We start from the raw sequence: 17,307 nt of genomic DNA on the forward strand, positions 1-17,307 counted from the left end.
TAAATCAGAATATCATCAAAATAAACTACAACAAATTTGCCAATAAAAAATTTCAGAACCTGATTCATAAGCCTCATGAAAGTGCTTGGAGCATTGGAAAGTCCGAAAGGCATTACCAATCATTCGTACAACCTCTCCTTTGTTTTGAAAGCTATCTTTCACTCATCTCCAGGCCGAATCCGAATCTGATGGTATCCATTCTTCAAATCCAGCTTCGAAAACCACTTAATACCGTGCAACCTATCCAGCATGTCATCCAATCTCGGAATTGGAAACTTGTAACCCACGGTTATTTTATTAATGGCTCTGCTATCTACACATATCCGCCAAGTCCCATCTTTCTTAGGAGTCAATAAGGCCGGAACAGCACACGGGCTCATGCTATTCTGAATGTGCCCTTTTCGCAACAACTCCTCCACCTTCTCTTTTAGAATCTCGCTCTTTTTAGGACTCATCCTGTAGTGCGGTAAATTCGGCAGATTAGCACTAGGAATTAAGTCTATATGGTGCTGAATATCGCGCATAGGCGGCAACCCATCTGGAATCTCTTCAGGCATCAGTTCGCTAAATTCCTTCAATAAAGGCTTGACTACTTCAGGCTGCTCCTTAACTTGTAATTCAGCCTCAGTCTCAATTGCTTGTTTCACGACCAACATGTAAATCTATCGAGTCTCCTTAACCTCAGCTTCAAATTTCCTCGTAAGGGTAAGGAAATTATTTTCAGCAGTTTGTTTTCCTTTGTTCTTCAGTGGCAGCAACGTATACTTCACTCCATCCTTCACGAGGTTATACTGATTGCTCCTTCCCGAATGTTGAGCATCTACATCAAATTGCCACGGTCTCCCAAATAACACATGACATACATCCATGTCTACTACATCACAATATAGCTCATCATGATATTTACCGATGAAGAATGGAATTTTGCATCGTTCAGTCACCTAAATACTTTTCGCTCCAGATTTAATCCATCCTAACGTATAGGGATTAGGATGCTTCTCCATGGGTATTCCCAGCTTTTTCACTGCCTTCTGCCCAATGATATTCTCCATGCTTCTACTATCAATAACCACAGCAAAGATCTTTCCCAGAATGGTGCACCTGGTTCGGAATAACTGATGGCGCTGCGAATCATCTTCCTGTTTTGGGGCCAACATCATCCTACGCACCACACAATTTACTTGCTCCTCTTCATCATCTTCAAAATCGTCTTCTTCACCATCTAGCTCATAGCAATACCCATCTTCTTCCTCATCTCTCGTTGCTACGTTTACGGTCTTTGTCTGAGGGCATTCATTAGATCGGTGCCCAGGCTGATTACACCTGTAATACTTTATCGCGGCTGGTTTAGCATAAGGGTTAGGGTTCGCAGTTTTATGTGCTTGCGATCCCTTATCCCTCGGCTCGTTCATAGGGCGCTTTTCTACCATCTTATCTTCCTGGTTTCGTCCTGCGTTAAAGCAATTATTGAAACTGTTCTTCTCTACCGAACTGCTCGAACTGCTACCTCGATAATTTTCGTAGCTTCTTCTTCCCCTGTCTTGCTGCATCAATTCTGCCTTCATCGCCATATTCTTCGCTTCAGTTAAATTTTGCAGAAACTGTACTCCAATTTTATCTCGAATGAAGAGTTTCAAACCATCAAGATATCTGGACACTTGCTGTCCCTCCGTCTCTGATAAATTATTCCGCTCCGCCAATCTCATAAATTCGGCCGTATACTCATGCACAGTCCGATTGCTCTGCTGGCAATGTTGGTACTTCTGGAACATAATCTGTTCATAATCGGGTAGAAGGAATTCGTGTTTCAACAGCCTCCTCATCCTAGTCCAAGTTCGAACTCTATCTTTCTCTTCTCGCTCCCTCTTATTCTGCAATCTCTCCCACCATGCAGACGCACCCCCCTTTAATCTACAGGCTACTAATCGCACCCTTTTCTCACCAGGGGTCTCCATATAGTCGAAGAATCTATCTATATCAGCAAGCCAATCCAAAAATTCTTCTATACCCAGACTTCCATTAAAATAAGGAATATCGACTTTCAATTTAAAGTCGTTACCTTCATGATCGTCGTAACGTCGTCTTCCATCTCTCCTATCATATCCTCTTTGAAATCCTCCATGACGATGTCTGCTGCCATAATCAATACGTTCCGCATCAAAATAATCGCTTTCTTTTTCTTCCGAACTCTCTGAAAATATAGGGTTATTCAACCTGCGGACAGGAACTGGCATATCAACAGGATCACCGCGAGCAAGATCTGCACCCGGCCTTCTGTCGTTCCGCCGATTCCGATTCACATCAACGCCGAGACCTTCGAACCGATCTGTTAACTCGTCAAATCGTTCTTCGAAACGACGAAGACTTTGATCGAGTCGTTGATCCAAGCGTTCCATTAAACGCTGCTCCAAACGTTGCAGTACGTCATCCCCAAGGGTTGGGGCTCCAGTCTCCTGAACATCGTCACGTCAGAATTTCAAACCTGGCTTTGATACCACCTGACGCAGCGTTCAGCAAGTAATTCAAGCAAAACCTTGCTTAGAGAGAAAAAATATCTTGAAATTCTATATTGATGGTAATGTTCTGTATGTCAAAACAAACCCTTAAACAAGCTTATATACCTATAACATAACCCTACTAAAATTGGAAAGCGTAAAAAATTAAAATTAGGAAACTGCCTTTTTTAAATTAACTCATAGAAAAATATCCGATGTCGTCGACCGGGTCCGCCGGTTCTAGTCGTATCACCGTTTCGCCTTCCGTTTGGACTTCTGCCTGTCCAATCGGTCCAGAAACGCACCACTAATAGATTCCGCATCAACTCACGTGTGGCTCCTCCTTTCTCACAAGACGGACAAGTTCAACCCCATGAAGTACATGGATCGAGACATAGAGATCGAACAGAGATGATGGCATGTTGCTATTGCGTATGAAACTTCTTGTTTACAGATCATATCTTCCTCTCAGAATATGCATTATGTCATACTAGTTATGATCCGGTCAATCATTGACTTTCTTTCTTTTCGTTTTGCCCTCTTATCCGTTCTCTCTTCTGCCCAAATGCAGATCAATATCCTGTAATCTGGTTAACCATTTGATGATGCCCTGACTTCTCACATTTCTGATTAAACTTATGGACACATGATATGGTGTGAACATCCGATTGCTTATTTTCTTGGGCCGACTCGGGACTTGATCTTCAAACAAGTGAGAAGATCAGCTAATGTGGGGGAAGAGACATCTAAATAGTGTAATAGTGGATTGGTGCTCTTTGGTTGGGTTTACTATGGGCTTATTAGAAGCTGACACATGGACTTATGCCTCATTGACACCTGTCATATTTTGTTTAATTCCTTTGTGAGATTCAGAGATTGTTTCATGAAAAATTGTGAGGGCTACATACTATGTGAGCTATTGAGTACAATTGGAGGCTAGGAGACACTGACACTAAGAGTGTTTGAGTGTCTCGGGTATGATTGTAATCTCTATTGTATTACTTAATCTATAGTGGAATCATGTGCTGTTTTTGCGATGGATGGTGGCCGATTTATTTTTTCGTTCTGTTTATTTTATTATTCGATTGCTTATTTTCGCAATAAAAAGAATTGTTCTGTTGATACTCCATCAGAATGAACCGATAGACAACACTAATTATCGCAACATTCTTTTAATTTGTTTTCTTTCCCCCTTTTGCTTTCATCTAAACAAAAAAGTGAAGAGCCAGCTGGTGGCCTTGGGGAATCTGCTAAAAAGAGAGGAAGAACTAATAATTAAAAGCAGAGCATAGTGTAATTAATTATTGCAACGAGCATATGTGCAGCCAAAAAAAGTGGAGAAGGTAAGCTGCAAGCGCCAAGCAAGCATAAAACACTTTCTTGTCCTCACAATCACGAGTTACATAAAATATTACATAAACAAGTACTTGAGTCGATCTCTACTGTAAGGAAGGAATGTTTTCTGGGCGTGGAAACATTGCAGGACAAGCACATATTTAAGGCTTTCTTGATCTGTTGCTTTCGGGTACGAAATCTCCCCTAGTTTCTGCAGTTGTGTGGACATGGTGCTCATCGCGCTCGAGCGGGGCATCGCAAAAAGGTTCGTTCCCAACATCTCTCCCTCTTTCTTTCTGGTTTTTATTTGCGTACATTGATCGCGTTTTAGTTTTATTTTACTTGCTTGTCTCGATTGAGTATGCGTGTGCCATTGAGTAACCTTCTCAAAATACAGCATAATCTTTCATCCACGTTCTTGCGTAGAGTCTGATCATGCATAAACCAGAAGATGAACAAGAATCGCTCCTTTCATTTCTGAGGGATATGATTTTGACGGTGGTGATTCACTGGTCAAGATCATGACGTCGTCTTATAGTGAATTTGACGGTTGAAATTATTTTTAATGATTTATTCACGTCGAAATCCTTCGTATTGAATCCGTGATTTATCTACTATTAGAAACAAATTTTACGCAAATTTATTGCAATCTCTATCTCATGTGTTCCCAAATATTCCTTGTTATCTGGTTGAGCTCCTGCTTTTCTGTCTTTTATCATTTGCCCTTGTGTTCATGTTTTGTCATTTGCGTGCGAAACTCAATTTACATGAGAGATAGAGGGTTGAGTGAGAGAGCAATTCTTTGTGCTCAGTCCATTCAATCAACGGGTGTAGGACTCTTATGATATACGCAATTGATGGAACAAAAATTCTCCGCCCATTCATCAATTAATATAAAATATAGGGTCAATAATGTTACAGAAGTCAAGCGATCGAACAATAATATGACAGAATAAGAAAATAAATCGGACACCAGATTTACGTGATTCGGTCGTAGTGACCTACGTCCACAGGGAGAGCAGCACGGAATTCCACTATAGATCAAGCGATACAACGGAGATTACAACCACACTCGAGTCACTCAAACACCCTAAGTGTTTCCCAAGCCCCAATTACACCTAATAGCTCACGCAGTGTTTAGCCCCATAATTCCTCACGAAATAATTTTTCAATCTCTCGAAGGAATTAACACAAATTCTTATCACGAGAATTAATCGGCTAAATAAACACTAACACCTAAATGTAATTATTGAACTTCGAAGCCCCAACGAAGAAGTCCTTCTGCACATCAGCCATCGTGGAACAACAAGCACTCACGCATGCGGCGCTTCAAGAATTCCTCGTTGCTCTTGTCATCAACAAGGGCGCAAATATATACTCAGGAAGAAAACGCGGCTGACTCAGAGTTGGAAACCTGGATAATATCCAATTCAGAATATTTAGATTTTCGCTTCGGGGTCAAACTCGAGGCATATTTTCAACAAATAACATTCCACGGGTTCAAAAAAAAGAAATGATGATTGGCATTGCTTTTTGCGCTTTACCACCATTGGCCAGATGTCCTAAATCTAAGGAGACCATGAGTGAAAGACGTATTTGCACCGGCTAGTGTTGTTGGAGATTAGAGTTAAGATGCATTGGTTCAGAAAAATACAAGACTTGGACTGGTTCGAGGGAGGGCGGGAGCTGTGAAAGAAAAGTACTATATAAAATAGAATTGTTCGACGAAGAGGGGTGTGAAATTACCTTCGTAGGGCGATAATGCACTTAAGATACAATTTAACCTCACAAGCTCTCTCAACATGAATACATGAAATTAAAGTATATTTTTTTATAAGAACAACGAAACAATGTGTCTGATGAACATATATAACTTTAGATTGTGTAGAATAGTTTTTTTTTTGTGGTCTGTCTGCACAGAATAGTTGACTTCCAACAAATATGTTAGTATGTAAATTTAACATTTCTTGAAATGGAATTTCGAAATTGTTTAATCACAACTTTTGTCATCAAGATTATTTTGGCATGCTATATATCCATGCTTACTCATATTTTAAGGAACGAAACTTTAAATGTCCTCCTCTAGCATGCCATAAAGAAGAATAATACTCAGCTTGAACATGCCATCACAAGAGTATTCCTTGCCAAGAAACACACCATTCCTGGAATTCACCACCTTGTCGTAGTCTAGAAGAATCTCAAAGCCCTTCTTGCACTGCAAGTTTGCATATACAAAATTCTTTCTGAGATCAGGAACATGAAATACATTAAGCAAAGTAAGTTCCTGCACAGAAGTGAATTTCAATTCCATGCTTCCTTTTCCAAGTACTTGACATCAACATGATTTCCCAGAAGCACTTCCTCCGGTTCCTCCAAACTCTGCATATGTCTTGAATTTTGCTTTGCTGTAGTACACATGAATGGTTGCCCCAGAATATAGCCACCAATCCACAGATTTGATTAGAGTAGCCATATGCAGTTCAGTGATCATATCTTTCACCATTTCTGACCCCATCGCAACGAGTTCATGAGATTCATTCTCACCCGGATTTCTTTGTTGCTATTTTTAGAACTAAAATGCACCATTTTTCGTAGCATTAATGTACGTACATTCCTTGATATAGTGCCCTCATCTTTCCATAATGAAAGCTAGGCCTATCTTTCTTCACAAGGTTAGAATGTTTGTAAGAATTCCCTTTTTTTCTTGGCCGGACAAAACAGCCAACTTCCAACAGACATATTTTGTCTGAAAAGTTAACATTCAGTCAAACCCTAGATGGCCCAAGTGCCGGTCAAGATTAATTTTAATCGGGCCCATCCAATGCGGAATGTCTGCTTGAGACCCATACCTTCAAACAACGCTAACATAGGTGTTCTCATATCGAGACCAAATGTATTCCTTCTATTTTCCTATGTGGGACTCTTTTTTGAACATTGACATTATAAACTTTCTAACAAGCAGGCCGAATGTGGTAGTGACTCACACATGAGAGGGAGAATATTAGATACACATGTGGGTAAGTGTAAAGTTAAATCCCACATTGGATGTCTAGAGTTTAAAGAACCATCAATAATATCTAATTGGCCCATGCAGCGATTTAAACTTTTGATTAAAGGAGTAGGTTAAACTAGGTTATTGGGTTCCAGTTATGGGTTGTTTCTTGGATCTTCAACTATGAAGGAACAGAACTATTTTTTGACATGGTCCTCTTGAAGCACTTAAAGATCTCTCTCTATCCATCCAAGTTAATCACCTTGTGTAGAGGTTCATTCTTAATTTAAAAATAAAGAAAATCATAATATTCGGCCAGTAATGTTTAACTCGAGTTAACAGGATGTTGTGCTCAAGGAGAACTTAAACAATTTTCACGACCAACCTATAGGCATTAATTTGCAATTTTTCCCTCATTGAAGAGAATGTAAATTACATTATCATTAGTAAATTTGGTTTCTTTTTATGTTGACAAAAATCCCACATTGAAAAGTTGAATAGTTTATACTAGTGATGGACCCGTGCCTTCAACATAATGAGAATAGTTATAGATTCAATTATCTCAATGAAACTTTTCTAGAATTAAGATTGTATCGTTTTATGATCTTTTATCATTGTAGCACCTTGAATTTTACAAATCCAAGCCCGCGCCTAGGGTTCCTAAAATCTTTTTATCCTTGATTGGGGTAATTTACCGAAGAAGGATTTTAGTAAGAAAGAGGAGTCGACATCGATCTATTTCATGCCAGACCAGAAACCTTAATCCTAGGGCTTAACAAGAGGGAAAATGTAACGACCCGGTCCGACGAGGGCGGGGAGTGGTCGCCGGGGCCAGAGGGCCTGGACAAGGAGCGGCTCCTGGCAGGCTTCTAGGATGGCAAGGGGGGGCATGTCTCTTGTCCCACATCGCTTAGGGGGGAGTCCTGGACTAGTTTATAAGGCTTGGGTTCTCTACTCTGTGTAACGCGTTTTAAAGCCGTGAGGATCAATGGGCCCAAAGCGGACAATATTACACAGTGTAGACCCCGGGTCCTTACAGAAAAACTAATTGTCCAGGTAAAAATTAAGAAAACAACTGATTTCAAACTATTTCCTAAATGAAAAATCAACCAAAAAAAGAATCTCGTTCGAAATGAGAAATGTAAATTCCCCAAGATCATTATGTGGTGATTATATCATTAGTGGCACCGTTGTTAGTGACCCGGCGTTACTCCAGCAGTATGTGAATGTATACGAATCCTTTTCAAAGGAAAAGCATGGGTAAAAATGTGTGCGGGTAAGGTGCAAGCGACCGTATACACATGCAAGCGATCATATCATAATAAAATTACGTGGTGTCGATGAAAGTGACACCATGTATCCGTTCACTGATGGCAATTGGCACATTTCTGTGTATCTTACAGCCGCTGAGCGAAATTGTTCACTGTGGCATCATCTTTTGTCAGCTTGAAAAAGGATCTTAAAGTCTAATTTGGGGCGAGAGGATCTCTCATCACCTTCTTTTCTCTCCTCATCCGGGGTTATTTCACAAAGACTTTGTCTCAATAATGATGAACAGAACAACCACGCGTGGAGGGCACAATATAACGTACTGTTCTATGGTGCCGGGATGCCCTCACAAATGGTCGGCGTCGGAGATGATGTGTCTCTGGGACAACTGGAGCATTCAACTTTTTGTACTACTCGGCTTGATTTTCCAGATAGTTCTTGCTGCATTAGGAAGCCGCAGGAAAACCTCAAGTGGCAAGACAATCAGCCTTGTTATTTGGGCATCTTATTTGCTCACCTCTTATTTCGCGACGCTCGCGCTCAGCAAGCTCACGACAGTCAGCCTCAACAAGTATGAGGAAGAGTGTGATACCGAACTAAAAGCATTGTTGGCACCTTTGATTCTACTGCAGCTAGGGAATCCAGATAGCATCACCGCATATTCAGTGGAAGACAACCGGCTTGGCGTGAGGCGTGTATTGAACCTCGTCATTACATTTTCTTTCGTAGTCTGGATCCTCAAGAGAAATTGGAAGACCTCCATCCCGATGATACTGTACTTTCCAATATTTGTTGCTGGGATAATCAAGTATGGAGAAACAATTTGGGCGCTCTTTTCTGTGTACGACGAGAACACAAACATGAGAAAAGAGGATTTCGATGAAGAAAAAAAGATGTTCTCTGCATTGAAGAACTTCCACACTCCCGATCTGGATATTTTCTTGAAGGCTTACTATCGGTTTGATTGCTTAAAGCCTCACCTTGTGGACTGGCTGAAGCACCCTTTCTTCATGCCACATCGTAGTAAGTTGATCGAAAATTACAGTCCTAAAGATGTATTCTTGACAACTGATATGGAACTCGGGTTCATGTATGATGTCCTCTACACCAAAGCACCAGTTCTTTATACCAAACCCGGGATCATGCTCCGCATGATCAGTTATTTCAGTTTGTGGTTGACATTAGGCGGATTTATGGGACTTTTCTTTGACAGACACTGGAGGGGTCCGTATGTTATCTACACGTTTGGGCTGCTGATTGGAGTCATGCTTCTGGAAACTTATCAGTTGTTGAAGCTTTTCTATTCGGATTGGGTGATTATAATGAATAGGAACCACCCAATGGTCTTGAAGTTTCTAAAATTTCTTGTCAAACGATCTCTGAAGAAGGAAAGGTGGTCTAACAGAATTCGGCAATTTAATTTTCTGGATTTCTGCCTATCTGAGAAACAACCCTGGCACTTCAAAATCCTTCAACCGTTCGGCAAGGCGGAGAAGTTTAAGAGATATTGGTTAACGAAATCTGTGCAAATTAAGGAGTATGTGAAGGAATTATTGCTTGAAGACATGGAAAAGTTTGAAACAGAGAGAGACCATCAACCCTTCACAAATAGAGGCCAATGGACGCTCAGGGCTCGCGAGGTTCTGGATAAACTCAAATGGAGTATCGAGATGACATTTGATAGAAGCATCTTCATATGGCACATTGCAACCCATGTCTGCTACCTTTCATGCCACGAAAATTCAAATCGTAAGGAGACGAGCAAACTGATCTCAGATTACATGATGTTCCTTCTGGTACAACATCCTAAAATACTCTCTTCGACCACGGCTGAGATCACTTACCATCACACCTACACAAAGCTCAAGACGTTCTTGGATAAATTCCCGGAAAAGGACATCCTGAAAGTTCTATTGGGGCCCGATCCCGTGCAGGAAAGTAACTCCTTTGAAGCAGTTATCACCAAAGGGTGGAATGTCCTTGAGGAAGCGCGGACACTAGCGAGAGAGCTGAAAAGTACAAAAGACACATGGCAGCTCATCAGCAGCGTTTGGGTTGAGATGCTATGTTTTTCGGCGTACAATTGCCAGCTATACCAGCATGCGAAGCTGCTGAGGCGGGGCGGAGAAATCATCACTCACGTGTGGCTCCTCCTTTCACACAGGACAGACAAGTTCAACACCAATAAGTACATGGATCGGGACACAGAGCGCGAATAGAGATGATGGCATGTTGCTTTTGCTTATGAAACTACTTGTTTACAGATCATATTTTCTTCTCAGATTATGCATCGTGGCATACTAGATATGGTCTATTCGATCATTGACTTTCTTTTCGTTTTTCCCTCTTATCCGTTCTCTCTTCTGCCCGAATGCATATCAATATCCTGTAATCTGGTTAAGCATTTGATATTGCCTTGACTTCTCCTCACATGTCTGATTAAACTAATGGAAACAAGATATGGTGTTAACATCGGATTGCTCATTTTCTTGGGCCGACTCAGGACTTAATCTTCAGACAAGTGAGAAGATCAGTTAATATAGGAGGAGAGACATCTAATAATGTACTAGTGGATTGGTGCTCATTGGTCGGGTTTTACTATGGGCTTATCAGAAGTTGACACATGGGCTTATGCCTCATTGATACTTGTAATGCTTTTTCTTCTTGTTTAAATATCTATTCCCTCTGTTTTTATTTAGTCATCAATTAGTTTATGTCAACAAAAATAAATATCCATAGATTTGGAAAGAAACAGGGTTGTGCGAGATGATGTTGGAACGTTATCCTGCCTGCCAGTAAGACCAAATGGATGGTGCACGTTTTCAGTTCTTTAGCTTACTCCTACAATTTTACAGAGATTACGCAATGCACTGTTCTAGGAATTTCTTTTTGTCGCGACCTTCCCGAAAGGGTGTCGGGAAAATGATAAGTGTAGAGGTAATGTTGAGCCGAGGGCCAATAATCATCGATCGGCATGAGTTGTCAGAAATTCTTACCTCACGGGACCTTAGAATTTTCATTTTAATTCAATTAACCTAATTAGAATTCTATATGAGAAAGTTGCCATTAACCTATTGGAGCCGGCTACGAGCCAAGTGAGGCACGGAAAGATACCTCACTTCCTACACAACCAGTGATTTAAGATTAGGGACTTAATTACACTCGTTATCCAACTAATGCCTATTTGGTACCTAAACTTGATTGTTACCAACTAAGGTCTATGCAGTCTTTTTACAAAAATATGAATCCTAAGATTCTGGTCCGCTAAGTTTCCATGCAATATTTTGTTGGTATTTATTATGATCCTAATGTGTGGCCTAACCATCCAACCAGGCCAAACAAAACATGAGAAACTCAATCAAGGAAATGACATAGAAGAATGAAAAAAAAAAAACACATCAAAAGCGATAATAAAAGGGAGAATAAAAGGTGAAATGCAGTAAATTAACCCAATACGAGTCAAGCAAAGACTATAACATGGCTTTGCTATTGAGCCTTAGGACAGCAACCCCTGTGAGCTTGACTATAGAGACTATCTTATCTTAAAATGGGTAATGTGGATTATCAAAACTTTCGGAGAAAAATGAAGTCCTAGGTCGTTACTTTGTCATCCTAAGTCGGGGTGGGTCCTAACCCGACTTTAGGATATTAGGTACTCATTTAGTCCCTCTCAAGTTTCTTCTAGGTTACAACATTTGCACATCACCTATTCAATTGTCTGAGGTGAATCATAAATTCAACTTCTATTTACTATGATTTTTATTCTTTGAAGTGATGTTTCTATACTACTATTTTTAGATTATATTTTCAAAGTAAATCTATTTCATTCTTAAGACTAATTAGCTTAACTAATCCTAAGTGATTTTCAACTATACAAAGAATCCAAAATCTAATCAGTAATGAATGCACCAATCATCAAACCATCAAGTAAAATTGGCCAAAAACCAAGACTTGCTCACTGAGCTACAAATTAGAAAATTTGAGTCGACCCTATCATCAAACACTAAGCATCCTAGAACCTAAGTCCGACCAATTTATCCTCCAGTTATTCTATTCATCTCTTCCTAAGAACTTACCCAAGACAAACCCAGAACTATAACAACATGACCGAAACTCACCACACCAAGATATTAACAATCGAAACTCCTCTCGGTGATACATCAATAATATTGAACATACTTCACTATCAACCGCCCATGTTCATCACAAGATTCACGCCATCAGCTACCGCCAGTCCCCATCGCGGACACTAAATCTTTCAACACTTCCGGCCACTGGGCACAGCGTGAGCAAGACAAGTGGATAAAAGAGAATTTGGTGAACAAACTAGTGAAATGAGTTTAAGGATTAATGCTCAGTCCGTAGATTTCATGTTGTTTCTGTGACATTCCGAAATTTCGCTCATTTGGAATTTATGAAATGAATTATTTTATTAATGTACTTGTAGCTAGTTCTCGCCCGAAACTGATCATTCCTGGGATATTAACCTATAGAGAAAGGCTAATTAGGGATTTAAATTCGTACGACTAGAGGAATTCGACCGTGAACTGAATTTTGACCATAAAATTATCGAGGTGACATTTTGAGCCAGTGTAGGCCGATCTTAGAATAGTGATGGGCCGATTCGTCACTATCATACACGAGGATCACGAGTGATTCCGTTTGACCCCGAAATGAATTGACGAACGATCCCGAACTTATTCCGTACGATCGTACTCATCAGAACTAGTGATTGATCCTCGTGATTTTATTGACAACCAAAGTCGTTACGGTCTAAATAAATTGCACGTGACTCGATTTAGTATCAGTCACGGATCGTATAGATGAAATTCCCCAAAAGCCCCGTTAGTTTGAGAAACACTCAAGTTACATTATATATATAATTCGATTATTGATTAGAGACCAAATCGGGCATCGGAAAATTAGGAAAGTTACGGCAGGGCGTTTGGACGACGTTGTAGTTGGAAGGTGCAACTCGGGATTTCTTCGGAATTTCTTCGGGATTTTCAGAAAAGTTCGATTTCGGCGAGAAACAGAGAAAGTGACCATTTTACCCTTGGGAATTAATAAAGGGTTAGTTTTATGGGCAAAAGGCATTTTTGTCATTTTGCCCTCAAATTTGGAAAAGACAATTTTGCCCTTGGACTTTTTGAGAAATTACAAGATTGCCCTTGGATATTTTGGATAAGATTCGATCTGGGCCGTCGATTTCAAGATAAGGTCGAATCTGGACCGTCGGATGAAAAGATTAGAGAGGGGCATTTTGGTAATTTGCCAAGTTGGTCAAAATTTGACTATTTAAGTCAAATTTCTCTCTCTTTCCTCACTCATTTCCCCTCCCCCACGGCTCCCTCTCTCTCTCTTCTCTCCCCCTTCCACCATGAGCTCCCCCTCCCGCCGTGTCGCCGCCGCGCCGCCGTCCGAATCGCCGCCGCACCACCCGTCCGCCGAGCCTCATGCCACCCTCACCCCACCGTGACTCTCTCTCTCTCTCTCTGTGATATCCTGAAAATTCGACCAAATTTGGTGATTTATGAAATGGTGATTTCATCAACGCTCTATTAGTAATTCTCGCTCTGGCCTGATCACCTAGGGAATACTAACCAAAGGGGAAAGGCTATTGAAAAATTTATTTCTAGCAGCCGCCCGTTAGTTCGAGATAAACTATAGTTGCGATTGATCGATTTCAGCCACGAATTATGATCCAATTTTGTGTGTCAAGTGCTCAAGGATATCACACCCGAACTATAGGATGTCGCCTCATAATTTTTACAAATTGGCCATAGAAAATTATTTGCTAACTTGCCCTTCTAGAAACATTTGTGTTAGATTAAATCTTGACCGTTGGATGGAACTTGGAGGGCAAGGCTTGATCTTGGCCGTTGGATTAAACTTGGGGAGTAAGAACACATCCTAGCCCTTGATCTTTGCTTGGGTATCAAGAACAAATCCCAACCATTGATCTTGATTTAAATTTAAACCCTATTTCTCTCTCTCCTCACTTTCTCTCCTATTCTCTCTCTCTCCCTCTCTCTCGGCCGAATCACCCCACCACCGCCGTCCATCCACCAACACCTTCACGCCACCATCCTTGAGCCCCGTAGATCGCAGTGTGCCGTTCACCGCCGTCTGCCACTTGCCGTGTCAAGCCAAGGCCGCCATAGACAACTCGTGTCGTTGCCGTCGTCCTCGCGTAGTCGTCGTTTTTAGACGAGTAAGTTAACATCTAATCCCTTGTTTAGGATGTTCAACTTGCATTGGGTAGTTTAGCTAGTGATTGTTTTAGTGTGTTTAAACTTCTAAAATGAGCGTTGGCGAGTCTTGATGGCTAGACTAAGTTGAAATAGATGTTGGATGTTGATTTGAACTGTTGGTGTGATATTTTCATGGCTGAGAAGTGGTGGATCTCAAAGTTGAAGGCGTTTCTTGGAATTTTTATCTTGATTTCAGAACTGATTTTTCTGTATGTCCCTGGTTTTCCATTTTTATAAAGCATTTTGTGGTTAGAATCTTGAAAAGTGTTCTTCATAAAAGTTGTTCACAAGATCTTGATCTAGAACATACTTAAATTTCAGATTTTTCTGAGCTCAAATGGGTTATACGAAGGCCCCATTTCTTACCGAATCAGAACTGTTTTATACTGTGGAATCCGTGACCTTCGTGCCTTCTCAAATTTTTAAAAAAAATTTCAGTTCGATTTCGACCATACTTCCTTCACAAGATTTGTAAACGAAATCCATGTCTACAATGTGTAAAAATTTCAAAGTGTTTTGAAAAGATTTGGCTTGTAAAACGAGTATTTCTTGAGGTTCAGTTCCCCTGTTCCGGTGGACCAGTTCTGGGTTGTTTCCGAGCCATCAAAAGTGATCTTTGTATAAGGATTTTGGGATTGTGTTCTTCATGAAAAATATTTGTGAAGGTCTTGTTTATAACATGTTCGAATTTTACAACTTTTGGAAACCATTTGCTATACTTTTGAAGTTGATTTCCGAAATCATGCAAATCTGTCCAGTTTTACTAGAATTCCATAATCTGCCGGTCTTTACTTGAAATCTTTGGTTTTTGATTTCCGGCCTAATAGAGACAGTAACCACAATTACCTAACTTTTCAATAATGTTTATTTGGCTGTGATTCGATGTTGAATGCTTTTGGTAAATTCATGTTTTAAAATGAGATTCACAAAATCGATTGACCGTTTGCATGTGTGACCACTTTTATTGTTGTGTGGCATTGATGTGAGCACGATTCATGGATGCATTGGCTAAATGAAAAGATAAGAATTGGCCTGAATGCTTGTGTGCTCGTGTGGTCACACGTCGGAACCGTCTTGCTGTAGATCGCTTGACGATGCCTGATTTATCGGATGCCTGGAGATTATCTGGATTGCCGATACTCCGGATGCCTTGTCGCGGCCCGAGGCCGGACTCGATGCTCCTTACGGGATACCATCTTACTGTAGATCGTTTGATGTTACCGTATTGGAATGCCGTCTTACTGTTGATCGTTTGACGTAGCCGTGCCCGATGGGGCGGGACGGAGCCCGGTTATGCCGGAAGACTGCCATCTTGCTGCAGATCGCTTGATGTGTAGTGGCCCCGAGGGGGCGTAATAACTGGAATACGTGTGATGCATAGTGCTTGATTATAGGGTAGAAACTGCTAGGCATGATATGGGACGTGCCCAAGTGGATTCTGTCTTATAATCGAGACACGCGCGCCTGTGATGCATTGATGCATGGAAATCTATTTAAATGCTTCGAGTATGTGACATGTTCATTTCATCAACGAGTGTACCAAGGCGAGGTAAGGATGCCTGTGGTTGTTTAATAATGTTGTTGTTGATGCTGTATTGCCTGGTTAGGGACCCCCGAGGTGAGTTGGCCTTCTAAACGGAGCTTAGGCGTTAACTTATTGAGATTTTATCTCATTTATGGTTGTTAAATATTTTTCAGGCCCTTAGCATGTTGATACACCGAGTATGGTTCGGGGTGCCTGGAAGCTAACTTTTGGTGAAGTAGATTGACCCCAGCCTAATAACTTTTTGTAGACTTTTATGGAAATGCCTGAAGTGGGCTTGTAAAAATGTTCCCAGGGGTTAATCAAGCAAATGTTAAAATGGTGTTTTGATTTCAATGTTGTAAACCGTTTTCCTATCTATCATTGTTTATTGTTATTGTCTGGGTGAATGATTGTTTAGTTTCCGCATGCGTAATCGAAAGATAAAATGTTGGGTCGGCGGCGCGTCCTGGGACGTCGCATCATAATGACCATTGCAGGATGTCGTGCGCTCGCGGGGTTCGGGGCATGACACTCTCTCTCTCTCCCTCTCGGTCTCCCTCTCTTGGCCGTGAGTCCCACCGGCCGCCGCCCAAGCCACCGTCGCCCACCGTTCCTCCCGATCACCGCCGATCGTCACCGCCGCCGTTAGAGCTTGATTTTGCCGCCGCTTTCACTCCAACCGTGTTAGTTTAGAGCTTGGTAAGTCGCGATCTAAACCTCACCTAGTATATCGGATTATTTCGGGCCCGTTTAGATGCGATTTGGTGGAAATTAGGAATTAATTGGATTAGCGGACCTTAGGTGCGAAATCGGGAATTTTGGTGGAACTTTAGAAGTCGATTGACGACTGTGATGTGCGGTTTGAAGTGCTGTGATGGGCTGTTTGGTACGCGGTTAGTACCATTAGGACCGGCTCGTAATTTGAGAGAAGTGTCGTGAAGAGATGAGAATGAAATATTGTGATTTTGGGTGTGAAAATGGAAAATTGATGGCTGTGATGTGTGGTTTGAAGTGCTGTGATGGGCTGTTTGGCGTGTGGTTTATGCCATTAGATACGGCTCAGAATTTCATGAAAGTGTCGTGAAGGGCCGGGATTGAGATATGGTCGTTTTGAGTGCGAAAAATGCCAATCTGTGTATTGGTTGTATGTTGTGATGTGACTGAATAGGATTGATTGATTTGGGCGAGTCTGAGAGCGCGTATTTGATGCTCGAGTGTGTGCACGTGTGAGACTTGTGATGTGCGACGTGCGTGTGATCACTAAAAGGCCCTGAGGCGTGTTTACGCGGGGTTCAGATAAAATCTGGTATGTTGGTGTGTACGTGTGATCACTAAATCCCTGAGGCGTGTTTACGTGGGGAATTGAACCAGCCTGAGGCGTGTTTACGCGGGTCGTGATACGACTGTGGGATCGGGCCAAGTATTATAAGCTCGGGT

General features: G+C 41.3%; 1 protein-coding gene across 2 annotated transcripts in view; it reads left to right on the forward strand.

Moving 5' to 3' along the window:
• Positions 1-10,394, forward strand: part of LOC115679525 (uncharacterized) — a 65,827-nt gene extending 55,433 nt beyond the window's left edge. For both annotated transcript variants that reach the window (XM_056310496.1, XM_030603126.2), the window contains exon 2: positions 8,226-10,394. In XM_056310496.1, coding sequence (XP_056166471.1) covers positions 8,370-10,310 — 1,941 coding nt within the window. In that variant the 5' untranslated portion in view covers positions 8,226-8,369 and the 3' untranslated portion in view covers positions 10,311-10,394. The remainder of the gene's footprint in view (positions 1-8,225) is intronic.
• Positions 10,395-17,307: the final 6,913 nt, after the last annotated feature.

The sequence above is a fragment of the Syzygium oleosum genome, unplaced genomic scaffold (genome assembly GCF_021117445.2).
Source record: "Syzygium oleosum isolate NSW1041296 unplaced genomic scaffold, Sole_v2.1 Sole_v2.04, whole genome shotgun sequence".
Lineage (NCBI taxonomy): Eukaryota > Viridiplantae > Streptophyta > Magnoliopsida > Myrtales > Myrtaceae > Syzygium > Syzygium oleosum.